Below are 18,245 nucleotides of genomic sequence, written 5' to 3'. Positions count from 1 at the left end.
TATGCAGGTGCCTATGGAGGCCAGAAGAGGGCATCAGACCCGGAGCTGGAGTTACAGTTGATTGTGAGCCTTCCAGTGTGGGGACCAAACTGGGGTCCTCTGCAAAAGTAGCAATGTGCTCTTAACAGCTGAGCCATCTCTCCACCCCCTTGCCTTCTTGTTAGCCAGTAAAACAGGTGCTGTTTCTCTCATCTTTAAAGAGCCAGGCTTGCCTCCGCTTTACCTCCCCACAGCCTTTGGGGACATGGAGGACAATGGTGTTAGCTTTGCTTTCCTTCCTTCCCCTTGGCCTCATCCCTCACCCATCATGCAGTTGCCGGCGAGATATTCCGAAGGAACCTCAGCACTCTTTCTTCCCAGCCCTCCTGATGTGGGGGAAGGGCTTTCTCATGGCCAGCCTGGCTGGGGCCATTGCACAATCTCTGTTTATACAAGTGAGTGTGCCCAGCCTCTACCTTTAATTGGCCAATAAAACCAAGCCGGGAGCAAGGCATCCCAGCACCAAGACCCATCAGGCGCCAGAGGCATCCAGTTATCTCCCAGTTATTGGCATCAGAGTGCCAAACACATCTGCTCCCCCCAGCAGCCTTTGCATCAGAAGCCAGTGAGAACACGAGACCCCCGTGCCCCTTGCTTGATAATAACAACGAGGCAATGGCCCGGTCACAGAGGGCAGTGTACACATCTCTGTGTCAGATGCCAAAAAAGTGATTATAAAATTACGAGCAAATATTAGGCATTGCTTTCTAGCTGCGTGCTATTTTCCCCAAGAGATTTCAGGGAAGGCTGGGATTTCATGCATTTAATTAGAGTAATGGACCAGATTCTGCCAAGTGTATCTGAAGCTAGATGAGGGCTCAGCCTTCTCGTCACACTCTGGGTGCCAACAGATACTTGGGCTGACTGTTCCCTAATGGAGTAGGCCTGAGGAAGGGTGATTGACAGCTCCTCTGAAGGTAGCCATCACACAGTGATAAAATTCACCAAATTATCCAGAGTAGTGGCAGAAGTCTCATAGCTCCCAGAAGCTGGGCCAGTGCTATTAGCAGTACTGACTGTTCAGAATAGCATTTCCTACATGGATGTTCAAAGCAAACAGGCACACAGGAGGAACTCACCAGTGCTGGTCTTGTAGACCTCATGTAGGTTGTAGAAAGTTACAGACAAACCGTAACGCCTCCATAAACCACCGTTTTATAGTGGATCTCTGCTGGGTGGGTAAAACAAAAACCACGGAAAATATACCCATGACAACCGTGGTTTTCCACTGCCATCAACGATGGGATGCTATGGCGGAGTGGAGCATAAATTCATATTTTAAAGTGCCTTGTTTAATAAATTATTCAAACTCATCTGATTGTACATGTAAAATTTCTTCTACTCCCACCCTGAACTCTGCCACACATTCTTTTTCCTGGAGTCAACCGTAGCACGTTGGGTTTCTGGGTCCTTTTAAACTCTTAAAAGCTACAAGGAGCTTTGGTTTTTCTGGGTTGTACATCCATTACTACCACATGACAAACAAAGACTGGAAACAGTTAAAATATTTACTTGTCAGGCGTTCAAAAAAATACTCTACTGGAACTTAGCAAAGAATTCCATGTTCTATTTTTTTTCCTTATTTTTCACAAATCTTTTTCATCTGTGGCTTGCCATAGCTGTTTCTCTGCATTCAATGTGTTGTGTGATGTTCTCACGCAATATGTGAGAAGAAAATCCGGTCACACACAGGAAAGTGGCTGGTCAAAGGAAAGGGTGCTTTTACATATTTTTACTTTATGTGTATCGCTCTTTTGTCACGGATGTGGGGTCCCCTGGAACTGAAGTTACAGACCACTGTGAGCTGCCATGTCGGTCCTAGGGACTGAACCCAGGTCCTCTGGAAGATCAGTCAGTGCTTGTAACCATTGAGCCATCTCTCCAGCCAAAAGATTACTTTTAATAGTTTACACACACACACACACACACACACACACACACGGGGGTGGGGTGTGAGGGTGTCTCATGTAGCCCAGGCTGGCCTCAAACTCACTTTGCAGCCAAGCATGACTTTGTGCTTTTGATCCCCCTCCTCCACCTGAGTACTGTGTACCACTGTGCTCACTCAGCCCTCCACCACCCTGGGAAAGGGCTTCCTATATATTAAGCAGGCCTCTTTCAGGGATTCTGATCTTCTATAATGCTTCGCAGACTTGACAAGTGGGAATTTCCCCCCTTTTTTTTTTTTTTTTTTTTTTTTTTTTTTTTTTTTTTGTTCATGTTGTTTGTTTCGAGGCAGGATTTCACTCCGGAGACCAGGCTGGCCTCAAACTGATGACAAACTTCCTACCTCGCATGTTCTGGGTTGAGAGGTGGGAACCACCACTCCCAGCAAGCCATTAATTAGAATATGGATCTTAAAACCACACCAGCAACTTGACGCTCTGCTCAATTCAAATCAGTTGCTCTATCTTGTCCTGTGGCTGAGCCTCGAAGCCTCGCACGGTTTTGTAATCCTATGCATGGGTTTCACAGAGATGTTGGTTCACTGAGTTCTGTAGTTTTCCTAAGTGGTGACACATCTCTTTATCAGATACCATCATCTCAAGGGCTCACCATGGTTAGCTCCCCGCCCCCACCATCAGCAGGGCTCCTAAAGTATCAGGTCGATCATGGGGTTGGACACAAGTATTCCAAACCTGTCATTTCTATATGCAAGACTGAACTTATTGACAATAAACACCGCTGACTGTTCTCCTCCACACGATACACTTGGTTCCCTTCACAGAGGCGGTGACATCTACCCAAGACGGAATTAACCATAGCCAGCCCATTCTGTCAAGCACAAGGATTTCCATGCAATAAGTACCAAGTTAGCTCTCAGGGCAGACAGGGTACAACGCTTCTCCCCGGAGACAGAATGGTGTTTCAGAATGAAACACAAGTTTCCCATAGAGCGCTCAGGAGGTATGTACTCAGTGGTCAAAACGGAGTAAAGTCGGGGTAGACAAATGGCTCAGCAGTAAAGGAATTTGCCGTATGAGTCTTGAGACCTGAGTTTGATTCCTATATTTCACTTAAAGGTGGAAGGAGAGAGCTGACTACAGAGTTGTCCTCTGACCTTCATAGGTGAGCAATGGTGTGTAATATACCTCCCTACCCATCCATATCACACACACCCACCTACCAACAATAATAGTATGAAATTTTTAAATTAAAAGTTAGTATTTTTCATACTATTTCATCAAGGACATTCTTTAGTAAAACTGGCACTGAATGTTGCTTTTTATTAACACCAAGTGTGTAATAACGAAGGTCCATGGGCACTGGCACAAAGAATACCAGAGCTTGGACCCAGGTAGCTTCCAGCAACTTTACCTCCCAATGCCGTTCACCATTTGAGGCAGGAGGTTGGCAGTGCACAAAGAGCAAACACTCTCTTAAGATTTTCACATAATTCCTTTTAATCCTTTCGAGACCACTAGAGGACCCTGGGAACCCTCTGAGACCCCGGGTCACACAGAGGGCCACTGTGTAGAGGACAGAGACAATAAAACCCCAAAGAGCTCTAATCTGCTCAAGGCTGGTGTCCTGATAGAGTTGGGGGTAAAGAAGATTTCAAAGGGTTAGCTTAATTCTGCTGCCACCCACCTGTCCTCTCTGCTTTTATTTACTTATTAAAAAAAATTAAACTGTGGAAATTCAGTACAAATTCTGTGTTATCAAACAAAACCTGGTGAGATGTCTCAGTAGGTAGAAGAGCTGGCCGGGGGAGTCTTATGAATTTGAGGTGGACACCTAAAATCCACTGTAAAAGGGAAGCGCTGATTCGGGTACACTGATGTGGGGGGGGGGTAGCAGACACACACACACACACACTCATAGAAACAGACAGATCTGTACAGTTGATTTCATTAGCACTGCTAAGAAAGGAAGATACTGTATACCAAGCTACTAAAAAATTATCAAACCAGCATGAGTTAAAAAATAAAAAAAGTCTAGTTCAGCCCCTATCCACAGCCCCACCTTTAGACCTTCCACATCTTGAGTACTTGGGGTGCATTCTTTCCAGTGTCTTCAAAAATAATCGGGTGCCCTAATTCAGCCAAATGCAAATGAATACTCCCCTAAAGAGGCCTTATTATAATTTCCAGCCCTTGATGTCGACATAATCCCTATAGTTCCCTAACTTCTGGCTTTCTAACTTCTGTTTACTGATGCACTGCCTCTGCCAGCTCAGTATAGCATCAATTAGTAACACTGTGTGTTGATTAAGTTTCCCTGGAGCCCCGAGAAAGCTGCTTTGTATTTATTAATGACCGCACTGGGCACTACTATTTTTCAATAGCATTTAAAAATGAGTAAATTACTAAAGCTAACTATAAAAGCATCTCAAATTTCAAAGGCAAGGAAAAAAGAAGAAAGAAAGAAAAATGAGCATATTATTTCAAACCACCCCTAATACTTGGGTGGCTGGTTTTATTTTCTGTGTAATATTAAAGGGGTGTATGTCTTCAGCTCTTGACTCTTGCTCTAACCTCAGCATTTCGGAATATACATGACTTGAGTCAGGGAACAGAGACACAGACCCGGTGATTAATTAAGAGCCGGTTTAACAGGTCTAAATTTCATTATCACATATACAGACACACGCGCGTGCGCCGACAAACCCTCCCCCCCCCCACCTGATTCATCAAGACTCCACCCACAAGGTTAATGAGAAGCAGGTGGGGGGGGGGAGAAAGGATGGAGGACTATCTAAATTGAGGTCCCATTTTATGTTGTCAAGGGTAATTCAACAACAGAGTACGAGTTCACCCAATTGAAACTGTCCTATTTGGTAGAGAATTCAATGTAGTCTATTACGTGAAGTTTGGAATCCTCACCCTGATACAGAGTTTGCTACCTGAAGGAAGCCAGAAAGGATCCTGTCTCTCCTGTGATGAATCTTTCCTAAGTAAAAGTCAAGTGAGAAGAAGGAATAAAGTTCTCATTTGCCCTCCCTTTATATTTCCGTCACTTATGAAATGAAGATCTGTGAGCCATCTCCCCCCAAAAACAACACCAAACTGATGAGCATCCATGAAGTTCCCCCCCCCCCCCACACCGCCCAGCAGGGATCGGGCTATGAGGTAAAACACCTCAGTTCACTCCCTTTGTCTTCAGCTCCCCCTTTGATGTGCAAGTCACTGGTGGAGTAAACTGTGCTGGCTTTGATGTTGAACTTGGAGACTTTTTTGTTACCAGCATGCCTACAAGGAGAGCTGCCAGTCACTTCTCACATCTGAACAACCATGTTCTTTTACGGCCCCTCTTTTACAAGCATCAAATCCTTAAATACATGTTTTCCCCATTGCGGCTGATTACCGTGCTATCTGTGGTGGGGGAGGGCTGTGCTCAAATATAATTGCGGCACCCACGTTTTCTGTAAACACCCCCAAGGCATCATCAGATGGCTGGTAACCAAACTTCTTCAACAAGAAGAAGCTTAAGCACAAAACAGATTTCTAGCAAATAAAAACATTCCGCAGAAAACACTCGAGCCATCTTAACAGTCGAAACGAGTTCAGTCAGTATTTCCCCTAAGCAGCCATTTGAAATGACACAGAAATGTCTAAGCCACTTCAAAAGGGTTTGAGGAGGCAACAGCAGCAGGGGGCTTCGGGCGGCTGCCAAAAGTTTGAACCCTCTTAACTCAATGGCAATGAACTTTGTTTCTCTGCAGTGGTGGAGGCAGGAAACTTCTGTTACAAGATTTTGCTGGATGGAAGTCTAGCGTTCCCCATAAATTTCTCCCGAACCAGAGGACAGGCAATATGCTTGTCTTTAAGAGTGCTACTGAGGTTACGACTCGAGCTTCCTGTGCCAACTCCAATCAGATTTTCATTTCAAACTTTGTTTTAATCGCTCCTGAAAAATGTCAAATATTATCCCCACTCTAAAAAAAAAAATTAAGTACACTTAAGGTGCTTACAGCACACTATGGTGGTTTCCAACAGACCCTTTTCTTTCTGATCAACATTACAATGAAACCCAAGTTGTTAGGGACACCAGGCCTCGGAAGAAGTAGGGACAGGATCTTCTCCATGCTAGAACTTAGTTCCCGTGTTGCACACTGTTTCTGCCTCCAAGTCAATGCAAACAAATTTGGAGATACATTTCTTCGGGATTTTGGGGCTTTAATGTCCAGTCGGGGAGACAATTACTGTGGAATACAGTGGTTAGGGCTGTTTGGTGGTTTCATTTTTCAGCCACTCCCCACCCCTAGGTTTCAACTCAACCATCAAAAATGGAAAAGTCTTTGGGCTAGAACTTGATAAAACAGGGCTGTAATTTGCCAGAACTAAGTCTGGGCATATTTGTTAATATTAATGAAAGCCTTCTTGTTTTAAAATGTATTTAAGTAGCTGGCATAGCAATTACCTCTCTCTACCTTAGAATTTTCACTTCCAAAAGGAGCTGGTTAGCCGACTGAAGTATCTTTAGCAATTATGGCTGGGGACAGGGAATAGAGAAGTCGGGAAGCTTCTGTTTGTCTTCCCCACTTCTTGAACTAGAGACCAGCTCACCTTTCAACTTTAACAGAAACATTTTCATTAAAGCGGAGTTCTGGAAAAGACCTTGACAGATGTCAATCAAAACCTTCTAATTTTACAAACTGGGAAAGAACACAAGTGAAAAAACCCTGCCAGTTACCACCCAACAGATCTGACCTGGAACCCACGTCTTCATCTTCTCCCGCCTCCCTCAGCACGTAGGGGCTTTCCACTCCTTAGCACTGCGCAGCCACACTGGGGACCAGATGACTCACGCATAAAATAAAGGTGTTGAACTTGAGAGATTTCTCAATCAGGATCATCTGTGCAGCTTAAAGTTTACCAGCACTTGTGATCCACCAGTACCATCAGATCAAACTCACCAGAATCTCATGTAGCCCATGCACGCAAGCACGCACGCACGCACGCACGCACATACACAGACACTTTAAAATTTTATATTTGGAAGCTGGAGATATGGCTCAGTGGTAGAGCACTGGCTGTTCTTCCAGAGGACCCGGGTTCGAGTCCCAGCCACTCACAACTATCTATAACTTCAGTTCCAGGGGATTCTGATACCTTCATACCAACCCACATAAAATAGTTAAATAAATTATTAAAAATATATAAAAACAAGATGTTTTTTAAAAATTAAAAAAATATTACTTTTAAACATGTGTCTCTGCGTGAGTATGTGCACATGCGTACAGGAGGCCAGAAGGAGGCCAGAAGAAGGTGCTAGGGGTACACGTGGCTGTGAGCCACCTGATATGAGTGCTTGGGACAGAACTCAGACCCCCTATAAGAGCACTGAGTGCCCTTAAATACTGCTCCATCTCTCTAATCCACAGAGCCTGTACGTTTTGAAAGCTCAGTCTAGTCTAATATCCTAACAATATTGGGTGCTGAGAGACCAGATGGCCTCTGAGCTCCCATCCAGGCCTATCACAGGTGTTTAGCACAGGCCGAGGCAATTCTGTGATTCGGCTCTCTCGTGCTCACCCACGAAGCCATCGTAATTGTGTCAGGCTGGCTGCGCCACTGCAGTTACCTGTATGAAAGCAGTGGGTCTGTTTACTGAAACATCCCCCACCACAGTACACACACACCAAGGACACCATATGTCATGGTCACTACTGGTCCCCACAGCCCACAGCGCTGAAGCAGCCGCAAGCAACAGGGTATTGCACAACCTCTTCCCAGGGTCGGACTGCGTTGGAGTGCTGTCTGCCTCCACAGCTCTCAGAGTCCAGCTTTTACTGGCTTTGCCCGATGAGAACTCACTCTGTACAAAAGGGAGGGTGTGTGTGTTATATGGACTCAGAGGCAGGGTGTCTGGTTATTGAAATCCGAGACAGGGTGTCTGGTTATTTGGAGGCAGAGGTAGGGTGTCTGGTTATTTGGAATTGGCTCCCTTCACCCCACTCTTCCAGCTCGGCCACTGCAGACACATTCAGCTGATGTTTATACCCGAGAGAGGCCCTTTTGTTAACAGGAAATGCTGGGAAGCTTGAGGGGTAAGGAATCTACTTTGTTGCTGAAAAGAAAAACAGAAAACGGCAACATGGGAAAGCCATTGCTGTTTCCATTGTCACCGGCCTGGACCCTGTGGCAGACTCCCCCACCTGCTCTGGAGATACAGTCCCCACCACACACAGGGCTGGAATTCCCTGAGTCAATGTGGCTAACAGAGGCCAGAGCTCCAGACAGTCATTCAGAAAAGGAGAAAAGAGCTTTGGTGTCATAGGCACCTCTATCAGCCACCTAGACTGCCGCAGGACCCTCTCCTGTTTCGGTCATTTGAGGTTAGGACATCTGGGGGTAACGCTTTACCCACTCTCTCCTCCACACTTGTGGAAAGCAAGGCCACAGAAAACGAGCTCAAGTGTGGGTCTTACTGAAGTGACAGCAGGAACCCCTCGCTCTGGGTGCCCAAATCTTTTTTCGGTGGGATCAAGGGGAGTCTATGTTTACCCTAAGATGGTTTCACTGTCGGAGCCTAGCTTTCTTTCCGTAGTTAGAGGCCAGAGCAGGATTTCCCAAATCTCTCCAGTCCTCGGGACCACCAGAGGCAGAACGCTGTGCATCCCATAGGATGGTGATGATTGACAGTGTCTAGGAACCACCGAAGGAGGAGAGCACCTCGCTGCCCACCCCAGCTCTGACTGCTTAGCACACAAGGGTGTGTTAGCAAATTGAGGCCCAAGGATGCCTGCATCAGAAACACCCAGGATGCTGATTAAATCCACCCTCTGGGCCCCACCCCACACTGACTCCATTAGGCCATCTTTAGGTGGGACCCAGTAATCTGCCTGTTACCAACTTAAGTTTTAGTCCAGGGTTTGGGAACCAGTCTTAGGCAGGATCATTAAGCATTAACTATTTTGTAGTTAACTCTTAGATTCCTTGAAAGCAAACCCATGTTTATACATAAGAGCTGGCCTTCTCCAGTTATATTAATGTTTCATGGGATAGCTGTCCCCTTGGTTTTAAGTGGCATCTACCTCTGAGAAACTATAACCTCGAGAGCCCGACAGGCTCAACACCATCTTCTCTGGTTCACTGTGGCTGCCAACATCTTGGTATAGTTTAAAAATGCTGACTCATGACCCGAGACACCCGACTGACAGGAAGGGCTTGAATCTGACTATAAAGGCATACAAGTGGCACCAGAATGATCGAGCACATATGAGACACTTGAGCATGTCCAAAATAAATATTTACGTTTGCACTGCGCTCTGCAGAAATCAGAAGCGAGACCTGAAGATAACAATCCATGGGGGAAGAAAAGGAAGCGAAGAGGGTGAGGATCACACTTCTGCATGGCTCGCTTTGAAAACAAAACAAAACAATTTGCTTCAATAACTGATCTCAACCTCACCACAAGTCCTCACTTCTTGAACCACGTCCTTATTTCTAAGATCAAAGGGCCAAAACAACAGTTTCTTGCCCCCCCCATCCCTTCTTCTTGTTGCTGCCTTGTTTTTCATGAATAGTTGCAGTAGCCTCTTTCTCGAGCAGCAGCCAGCCAGACCCGTCCTCCTTTAAAGTCGCACAGCGTCTTTCTTCCATCTTGGTTACCTCAGCTATTACACCTCGGGTCCCAAATTTTAAGTGACAAAAATCGTACCCTCGCTTGGGTTCTTACACCTCTGGGATGCACCCCCACCCCAAAGGCATCTCAGCGGGGAAAATCAGTACCTGCTGTGCCTCTGGCTCCTCCACAGAGGTGAGGTAGTTTCATGGTTGACACTCAAGGTCAAACTCAAATCTCACTAAAGGTCCCACGTTATGCAAACGAGTTCTGCCCACAGATTCTATAGAGTGCTTTTATGTCTGTCGTTAGTTTGGGTCGTTAGTTTGGGTTGTCTGTTTTGGAGGCCTGTCTTTTGTTTTATGAGCTGCCGCAAACTCTCCTATGTAGCTGAGGATGACTTTCAATTTTGGATCCTACTGCCTCTACCTCCTGAGTGTTAGGACTACAGGAGTGTTCCACCCTACCTCCTTTATACAGTACGGGGGCTTGAACTCGGGGCCTTCTGTATGCTAGGCAAGCACTCTACCTGCTGAATGAACTAAACCATCTCAGTCTTCACAAATCAAGGAGCTAACCGTTTCTACGCCCTTGTTTGCCAAAAACGTCATCAGCGATTCTAATTATTGACTTTTTCTCTTTCTTTTTTTCTGAAAAGATCTTGATTTGAAAAAGAACAATGCTGGGTTTCACTGGCCTATATTTAAAAAAAGAAAGAAAGAAAGAAAAGTCAAGGGTGGAAAATAGAACAGAAGTGGAAATTTTGGGACAAAACAAGAATTTTTATACAGGTTGTAATTGCTCACAAACCAAACGCCACCCAGCTTTAGAACAGATAACAGAGCATTGCAAACAAGCCTTCAGAGAGCTTAAGTTTCTTAAATGCGTCCCTTCCTTCCTTCCAAGAAAACTTTAGAAGTTCATTATCTAATAATTCATTTCTAATAGCTGCATAAGAGAATGAATTACACTTTTGAATCTGGTAGAGAATGCCCCGTAGCGCTTGAGAAAATATTCACAACCTTTGACCTTTTCCACTAGCCTGATGGGAATTTCATCTCACCAGGCTTTTGCCTGTCTTGAGCAAGTATCCACTAGAGGGCAACCTTATCTCAGATGTGATACTGCATTTCAAAAAAAAAAAAAAAAAAAAGAGAGAGAGAGAGAGAGAGAGAGAGAGAGAGCGCTCATAAGAGCTTGTAATGTGCCTATTATTATTTTTTTTGACTTTTTTTTCCTGGATAGTTTATGGTTTAAATGACCAACATAAGTCAAATAATGTACCCATAAGACTCCACTTTTACAAAGATTACCATATGGACTGATCCCCATTAGGGTTATGAAGCCTTTTTTATATATCTTAGTATATAAAAAACAATGTTTTTTTTTTTAAATCTCTAACTCATATTTTTCTTTTTTCTATGTGGTGAGTTAAGCACCAAGTCAACCATATCACATTCGGCACCTGGATCTCATTCTTGGCATCAGAATTTCAAGTGTTTCTAGAAAACTGAAGTGCGCTTGTTAGATAAGAAGGCTGAACCATGAACTCTGACTGAGAGGGGAGGGAGAAGACCAGCAGAGAGTGGTGCGCATGTGCTCACTTCTCCTAGTTCCCATGGGCAGCCTCCCGCTCCAAGTACTGCGGGCACCCCATCAGCGCTGCAAGGCAGACTCTGAGCCAGAGGACCACAAGAACAAGGCAGAGATGACTGCTTGGTAGGAAATGACTTTTCCAATTCAACAGGGAATAAGCGACCTCTAGAGAGAGCGAGCACCCCATCACAGGAGGTGTTCAAGCAGAACAGGACATTCCTGTCACAGGAATGTTGCGAACACCCACTCGCGGATGGGATGTTTAATCCGAGTGCCTTAAAAGTTTCAACGCTCCCCGAGCCTCTGCAATAACAGCACACCTCGATCCAGCAGCTGGGGAGGTTAAGTGCCCGCCCAGCAAGACGCGAATTTCTGCAACTTTCCAAGAAAACTCCTATTTCTGCTGCTGTGAAAGACACTGAGTTTCTCAACAGCAGGTAACATGTTCCTGGCCGATCAACACGGCCATGCTCAAGGGTGCTGCTCACGAGCGTTCGACCATATGAAGCACAATGAAATAAAGAGACACATTTGTGAACCCTCTGCCAAAAGATAAATGGGACAGACAGACGACAGTCAAATCTTTGGTCGGAGTCTGTCATAATGGTGACTCCTTGCACAGGTCGGCTGAACTTCAAGATGCTACTCTGTATTATTTAGGAAAGTCTAACTTAGGTTTCACCCAGATCTTAATACCAAGCAGGCTTAATGAAAATCATGAAGAGAAATGAGAAGCAAATAAGAATAACCCCATTTGTAGCAAATTGATTTTATTAAAGAGTAATTTAAAGATATTAGGCTCAGCAAAGCATTACATAATTGAATCTATTTTCCCCTCATATAAATGGCAGACTTATCATTGGCACTAACTAGAGGTAAAGTTATGCACAGGACATTTTTATAGCTTCCTTCAGGGGTAGCAGGAAGATGGTGGGACTCAGTGGTCCGGTCCAGGCTCTTCCAGCAGTCAGCTGGAAGAAACTGGCTATGGCACATGACCTGCGTGAGCTTCATTTTCTTCAACTCAAATGCACGGGATCATCAGACGGCATAAACAGGAGCGTGTCTGAGACACAAAGGGCATGGTTAAAGTATACGGACTGATACTCTGTCCCTGCTGGTTTGGAAAAACGCCTGGTCAACTTCAGAGGAAAGTCAGAAGCCGACGAAAAGAAAAAGCACTGGCAGGGAGTAAACCCGGCCTTGCTTTCTACAGCCATGAGCGCTCTCTCAAAACCCAACATTTCGCTTGAAAAAGAAAGTCTAGAAGCAAAAGATTTCAGGTGCCTCTTGGTCCCACAGTGCCCATTAGCTGTCATGAGCTCTCATTTAGACCTCTTCTCCAGGCCGAGCACTCCCACAGTTTATGGGAAAAGGTTGGTCTGCCATGTCACACACAATACTGATGGCTACAGAGAACCCGGACTGGGAATCTCTCCGTCCAGGAGTCCAAAGGACAGAATGGATGGGAAGGACCCTCAAGGAGTGGCCAGATGGGGCAGAGATTCTACCTGCCACCCCTCAAAGGGTCAGCGTGGAGACTTGGAAACCTTATCCAGCGTCAGTTCATCCTTGATGTCCCAGGTGAATGTTTAAAAATACATTTGAAATTAGAAAAATACAAAATCAGCCTAGCTGCTGGTTACATCAAGATTATGGCCACTAAAAAGATTGTGGTTTTTAATGATCAAATACGAAACATACAGGCTAAAGCAGCCTCGATGTTTCTGCAATGTAAATTGTGAGTATTTAGAAAACAGAAAAATCCATCTTTCTCTTTTCTTTTGGTGCTAAGGGGAGAAGGAGAGGGGGCCTGGACATAGGAGGCTAACGTTCTACCAACTGAACTCTACCCCAGGCCTGCACAAAGCATCTCCATCACCAAGTATTCCCAGACAACACATTCTATACAAGGAATTTTACTGATAGTGAAAATTTTAAGAAAACTGAATTCCACATCCTGTATCTATTTATTCATCCACCCACCCATCCCTCCACGAAGTTAACTTTTGTACCAATAAATGGCTCTTTCTAAATGTTACCTTCTTAGGAGACACAGAGCTAGTTACAAACCTGAAGGATGCTCCCCCAGATGTTTGGCAAAGATCTGTTTACTGATCTTGCCGATTGGTATTGTGAACCCCCTGGCTGGGATGGAAAGATGGGAGAAATGGGGACTACAGAACTATGAATTAGATTTAGAGATATTCTACTAAACGTTAAAAACATCGGGGATGAAATTGCACAGCATATATTTGTTTAGGTATCATATTGTTTTCTACCTGGGTAATGTTTACAACAACATGGCGCTCAGCTCCACTGATGGCATCGCAGGTGACAGGAGCGTGTTGTCGCTGTGTATGTCCTGTGACATAACTGCCGTACACAGCATTGAGAGACTGCCTATGAAAACAGCACTGAGATGCCATCCCACGGAGAATCAAGGCCCCCTTACACCAATGCACAACCTCTGTTTTTTAGTATTTCTAATATTTATTTATCACATCTATACACATGTGGGCATGTGCTTGCCGTGGCACACATGTAGAGGTCAGAGGCCAACTTGTGGGAGTTGGTTCTTTTCTTTTACTCTGTCGGTTCCAGGGACAGAACTCAGGTCCTCAGACAGCAAGTGCCCTTACCCAATGAACCATCTCTCAGACCCCAGACCTTCTGTCTTCCAAAGAACTAAATCCTCTTTAGGAGAGGAAAAAAACAAAACAAAACAAAACAAAACAAACAAACAACAACAACAAAAAAAAAACAAAGCAAACCTTGGCTCAGCAGTGGCAGCCATTCGAATTTTTGTTTGTCAAGGTCTAACCATCACTTTCTCACTGTTCTATCCATCAAAGGTCCTCTAAATGGGACACAAGTCCCAGGTAAGAGCTACCATAGGAATGATGCTTAAAATGAGGCTAGGAACGGACCCAGATTTTCACATGGTGGAAAACAAACGCTAAATTCTTCTGGATGTTGAAGGTGAGTGTGACATTTATTACCAATACACAGAGTATTTTCAAAAGTTTAAGGTGCCTCACATCTGTGTGACAAACTGGAGGAAGGATGGAGGCTCACATTGGAGCCTTTAGCCTTCCCAGCCACTGATGCAAGCAGAGACGGCAGAGCCATCGAACACCAACTACCCCAGCTCCAAGTCTTAATGCACTCAGCTACTTTCATGATGACCAGAACAGGTGCCCCTTGCTGCCACACTACAAATCATCCCCACTCTTCCTGTGCGCAAAGGAGCAATCCAAATGGTAGTGGGAATTTGTTATTAATTAAATAAACAAACCAGAAACACCGGCGGATGAAATGAGAATTGCTCAAACTCAAGGTTATTACTTCCTAAGCATGGAACCACTTTAAGCCTAAACTAATTTGACAACTGACACAGAGAAAGGGTTTTCTTCTTTGGTGAGTTCAAAAAGGCCTGGTTTAATGATGTTTAAGAAACACCATTAAATCAGGCAACAAAGAGGACATCTCTCTTTTATGGTGGCTTGTTCTCCCATCCCCTACTCACAGGCTTCTACACACCAGCAAGCTACACTATGAAGAAGAGCCTTTCTGTTTTGCACGGAGAATCTAATTATGTAAAATCTTGCATATGGAACCAATTTAACTATTAAAACCAAGAGGCAGCAGGGAAGTATTTAATATGATTCCAGGCCAGTCCCCCCCACCTAAATCTGATATGGAAACATTTACGGCATTCCTTGCTTTCCCACAAACTAGTTTTGTTCAGTTAAATTTTGCACCAAAGCAAAAAGTCAGTGCTGTGAAGACACAGGACTGTAGAGATGCTGGAACTGAAAGGTCTCTAATTCTCATCGTCAGCCTCCGCCCCCAGGGCTCGAGCATTAAGGAAAACTTCACTGCTAGGAGTTATAAGATACATGTATTTTTTTTTCCTTTTCTCTACAACAATACTAACAATCTTGGAATCTATTACTTTATGGCAATCAGAGGATGCTCCCAAAAAGGGTTTGTGTGGGGATGGGGGGGTGTTTGGGGGGAGAATGCTGAGGATCTCAGGGTTTTATCACAGGGCGAGTTTGTCTAGAACTTCACTTTGTACTAGACCTACAAAAATCAGAAGCCAACTTACAAAAAAAAAAAAAAAAACATCAGCTTCAAGTAACACCATCAAAAGATATTTCCTTAACGTCTGAGGGTTTATGGTTCAGTAAGAGGAAAGGCAATTAAAAAGAAGCCTCTTCTCAGCTTCCCACCTTTCTCCCAATCAACACAAATGTAAACAGACTGGATAAGGACCATCACCGACACCTCCCGAAGAGCAAATTCTCTCTTTTTTTTTTAATTTAAGGAGGTGAAGGAAAAATACAACTGGCTTCACGGCTTCGGAAATCACTTTTTACTTAACAGGTTTAATGAAAGGAAGCAATACCGAGGTTTTCTTTTGGAGAGCGGAAACAGATTTCTTTTACATAATAAGAAACCTCAACACCTTTCCTTCCCCCAAATATTTCACACACTTAGGATCACGGGCAGCTCTTCCCTCTTTTGCTATACCAGTCACATATTATAAAAGTGATTCAATCTCACTTCCCGCAAGTGGTAGGGGAAAGGCTCTAAATTTGCCGCGGGCGCATCCTACAGAAAGATTTCATCGCACACACCGCCAGCTCATCTCAGCGTCCTGAAAGCTTCGACCTGTTAATAATTAATAAAATATGCCACCCAGTCTCCAGTGAAAACCAGGGTGATCTGAAAGCAAACCCAGCGTAGATACGGTACGGGTGTCCTTCATCCTGGATTGCAACAATAGAATAATCTCAAATCTAACGAACGTTTAACGAGTACCAGGTCGCCCGCGCTGGCGAGCAAAATCCCCGCAAGACCTTCGGGGTGCGCACAGTTATTGCCCCTGAGAACAGCCGTCACTGTGACACAGACAGATGGAGGTTTAAATCCCCAAGCCGGGTGACGGGGCCTGCACACTGCTTGGGCAGATTATCCGCCCAAGAGGACCCAGCAGGCGCACGGTCGCGCAGAGTGCTGCGGGCTGAGTCGTTCCAGGGCCATCTGCAATGGTCGAAGTGTGTGTCTCGGTTTCTCCCTGTGTCACAAGCAACTTCCTGCGCACCTCCAAACTTTGTCTCCATCACAAACTTCCCTGACTTGCCTGGGCTTCTTCCCGCCTCACCTTGGGGCACCTGAAACCAGCCGTCCCAGCAAACCATTTTTCCTCTTTCCTTTCCACCTTACTACTACCCTTTTCTAGACACCAGATCCGGGAGGAAGGCCCGGGGAGCGGAGGCTTGACCGCAGCTAACCTGTGCCCGTCGGCCCTCGCCGCAGTCTAACCTTGGCCTCTGCCCTCCAACCCCTAATCTGGTCGGGCTGTCTCCCTACATCAATGCACAAGCGCGCAGCGGCCGGGGCTGCGGCCGAGGGCTTCTACGTTCGGGGTGCGGGGCTGGGTTTGGCCCGCGCGCTTTCGGAAGTGGCGGCGTCCAGGGGACGCAGCGCTGAGCTGCTGCACTTTCCCAACCCGCTGGCCGCTCGGGAACTCGGGCGCCCCGAGCCGCAGAGGGTGGGGTGGCCTTGCGGAGCTCGGACGCCAGGCCTGGAACGCTAACCAGTCTCGGCGATGACACCACCAGTGTTCGCAAGCAGGGCCCGGCCTGGCGCCTCCCCCTCTCTCCAGGCCAGAGTTGTCCCGGGGTGCGGGCCCTGGGGACCCAGTGTGGACGTCCCCAGCTTTCTCCCAGTTACCAGACCCTCCCGGCGCGTCCCAAGCTCTGCGACTCTCGGCAAACTTTCTTTGGGGAGCCCTGCCGGGTGCCAGGCGCACCCAAGCGAGTGACAGCGCCTAAGACGCCGCCAAAGGGGCAATCGGGCCCACGCGTCTAGCTCCCCCGACCCGAGGGAGGCGGATCTTTCCTCCGGGTTCCAGTGGCAACGCTGTAGTAGCCCCGGAGGCCTCGTAGCTGCCCCTAGGCTGTACGTGCGCTCGGGCAGGCGCGCCCACCCCTCCCCCTGCATGCCCTCCTCCCCGCCCCCCGGAGCCGCCAGTCCACCGGAGTCCCCGCGGGCCACCCGGAGCTCACCTTTCATCGCTGCGATCACAAAATACATCCTTTACGCCGCGGTGCGGAGAGCGCAGGGAGAGCCGACCGTCCGACCCCGGAGCCCCCTCTCGCCGCCGCCGCCCGAGCCACAGCAGCAGCTGCCGCAGCTGCCCGCCCGCCGAGAGCCATCCCGAGCCATAAGAGGCTCCATGTGACCGGCTGACATCACGGCCGCCGCTCTGTTTACACCGCGCCCCTCCGCTTCCTCCCGGGGCGGGAGCGAGAGGCGGGAGGCGGGTGCGCCAGGGCGCCGCGCCCCGCCCCCGCGGGCAGGTGACCGCGAGCGGCCCACCCGGACCCGGTGCTGCCCTCCTGCGTTCCCGGGGGCCTGCACCGAGGTCCCTAGCCACCTCTTTAGTCGCTGATCACCTGTAGCGGCCCGGAAGCTCTTTGCCAAGCGTCTGACCACTTTCCACACGCCCACCCCACTCAGCTGAGCACCCCAACGCCACTCTACAGTCCGTCCCGGAACCCTTCTCGGTGACAAATGCACCTGATGGTTGGCCCCAAAGAAGCTTTTGGTTTGGGGGAGTTTCAGTCTCCCTCACGTCCCAGAGTATCTTAGCCCCCACGCCCGGCACTGACACCGGTCCAGGGGAGGAGCAAGCTCCCCCCCTAAGACTTCCAGGACTCACCCAGTTCACAGCATCCAACGTCTTGGTTCCCTGCTGCCCACTCCTGCAGCATCCTGCTTTCAAAACCACCTGTACGTGGAAGACTAGAAAACCATGCCTGTCTGCTAAATGAGCTCCAGGTGTCAGGCAATTTGAGCCACTCATTTTCGGGCCCATCGTATTCAGAACTCTCCAGGGCGCTAGTTTGCTAACCTCAAAGATGAGACATGGTTATTTTAAACAGAAGATACAACACACAACACCGTTAACCGTACAATTCAATTTACAACTGAGATTTAATTCCCTCCAACGTTTGAAACCTCTTTTTTTTTTTTTTACTGGATTTATGGAAACGTAAATCATGGCTTTATTTTAGTCCCCAGAT

At 46.8% G+C, this 18,245-nt stretch overlaps 2 protein-coding genes across 9 annotated transcripts in view; both read right to left on the bottom strand.

Moving 5' to 3' along the window:
• Positions 1–18,245, bottom strand: part of Rora (RAR related orphan receptor A) — a 736,444-nt gene that overhangs the window by 79,206 nt on the left and 638,993 nt on the right. For 2 of the 7 annotated variants that reach the window (XM_050125267.1, XM_050125284.1), the window contains exon 1: positions 17,226–17,407. The exons of the other annotated variants lie outside the window; for them this stretch is intronic. In XM_050125267.1, the coding sequence (XP_049981224.1) occupies positions 17,226–17,253 (28 nt within the window). In that variant the 5' untranslated portion in view covers positions 17,254–17,407. Of the gene's footprint in view, positions 1–17,225; positions 17,408–18,245 lie in introns of those variants that run through there. 7 annotated transcript variants of the gene reach the window in all.
• The window catches only part of Anxa2 (annexin A2), a 248,184-nt gene that overhangs the window by 200,371 nt on the left and 29,568 nt on the right, over positions 1–18,245 (bottom strand). The gene's annotated exons all lie outside the window — the stretch shown is intronic.

This window comes from Alexandromys fortis, unplaced genomic scaffold (assembly GCF_014885135.2).
Source record: "Alexandromys fortis isolate MF-2015 unplaced genomic scaffold, M_Fortis_MF-2015_v1.1 scaffold_22, whole genome shotgun sequence".
Taxonomy (NCBI): Eukaryota; Metazoa; Chordata; class Mammalia; order Rodentia; family Cricetidae; genus Alexandromys; species Alexandromys fortis.
Note: the sequence above shows the minus strand (reverse complement) of the source record. Positions and strands in the feature narration are given on the sequence as shown.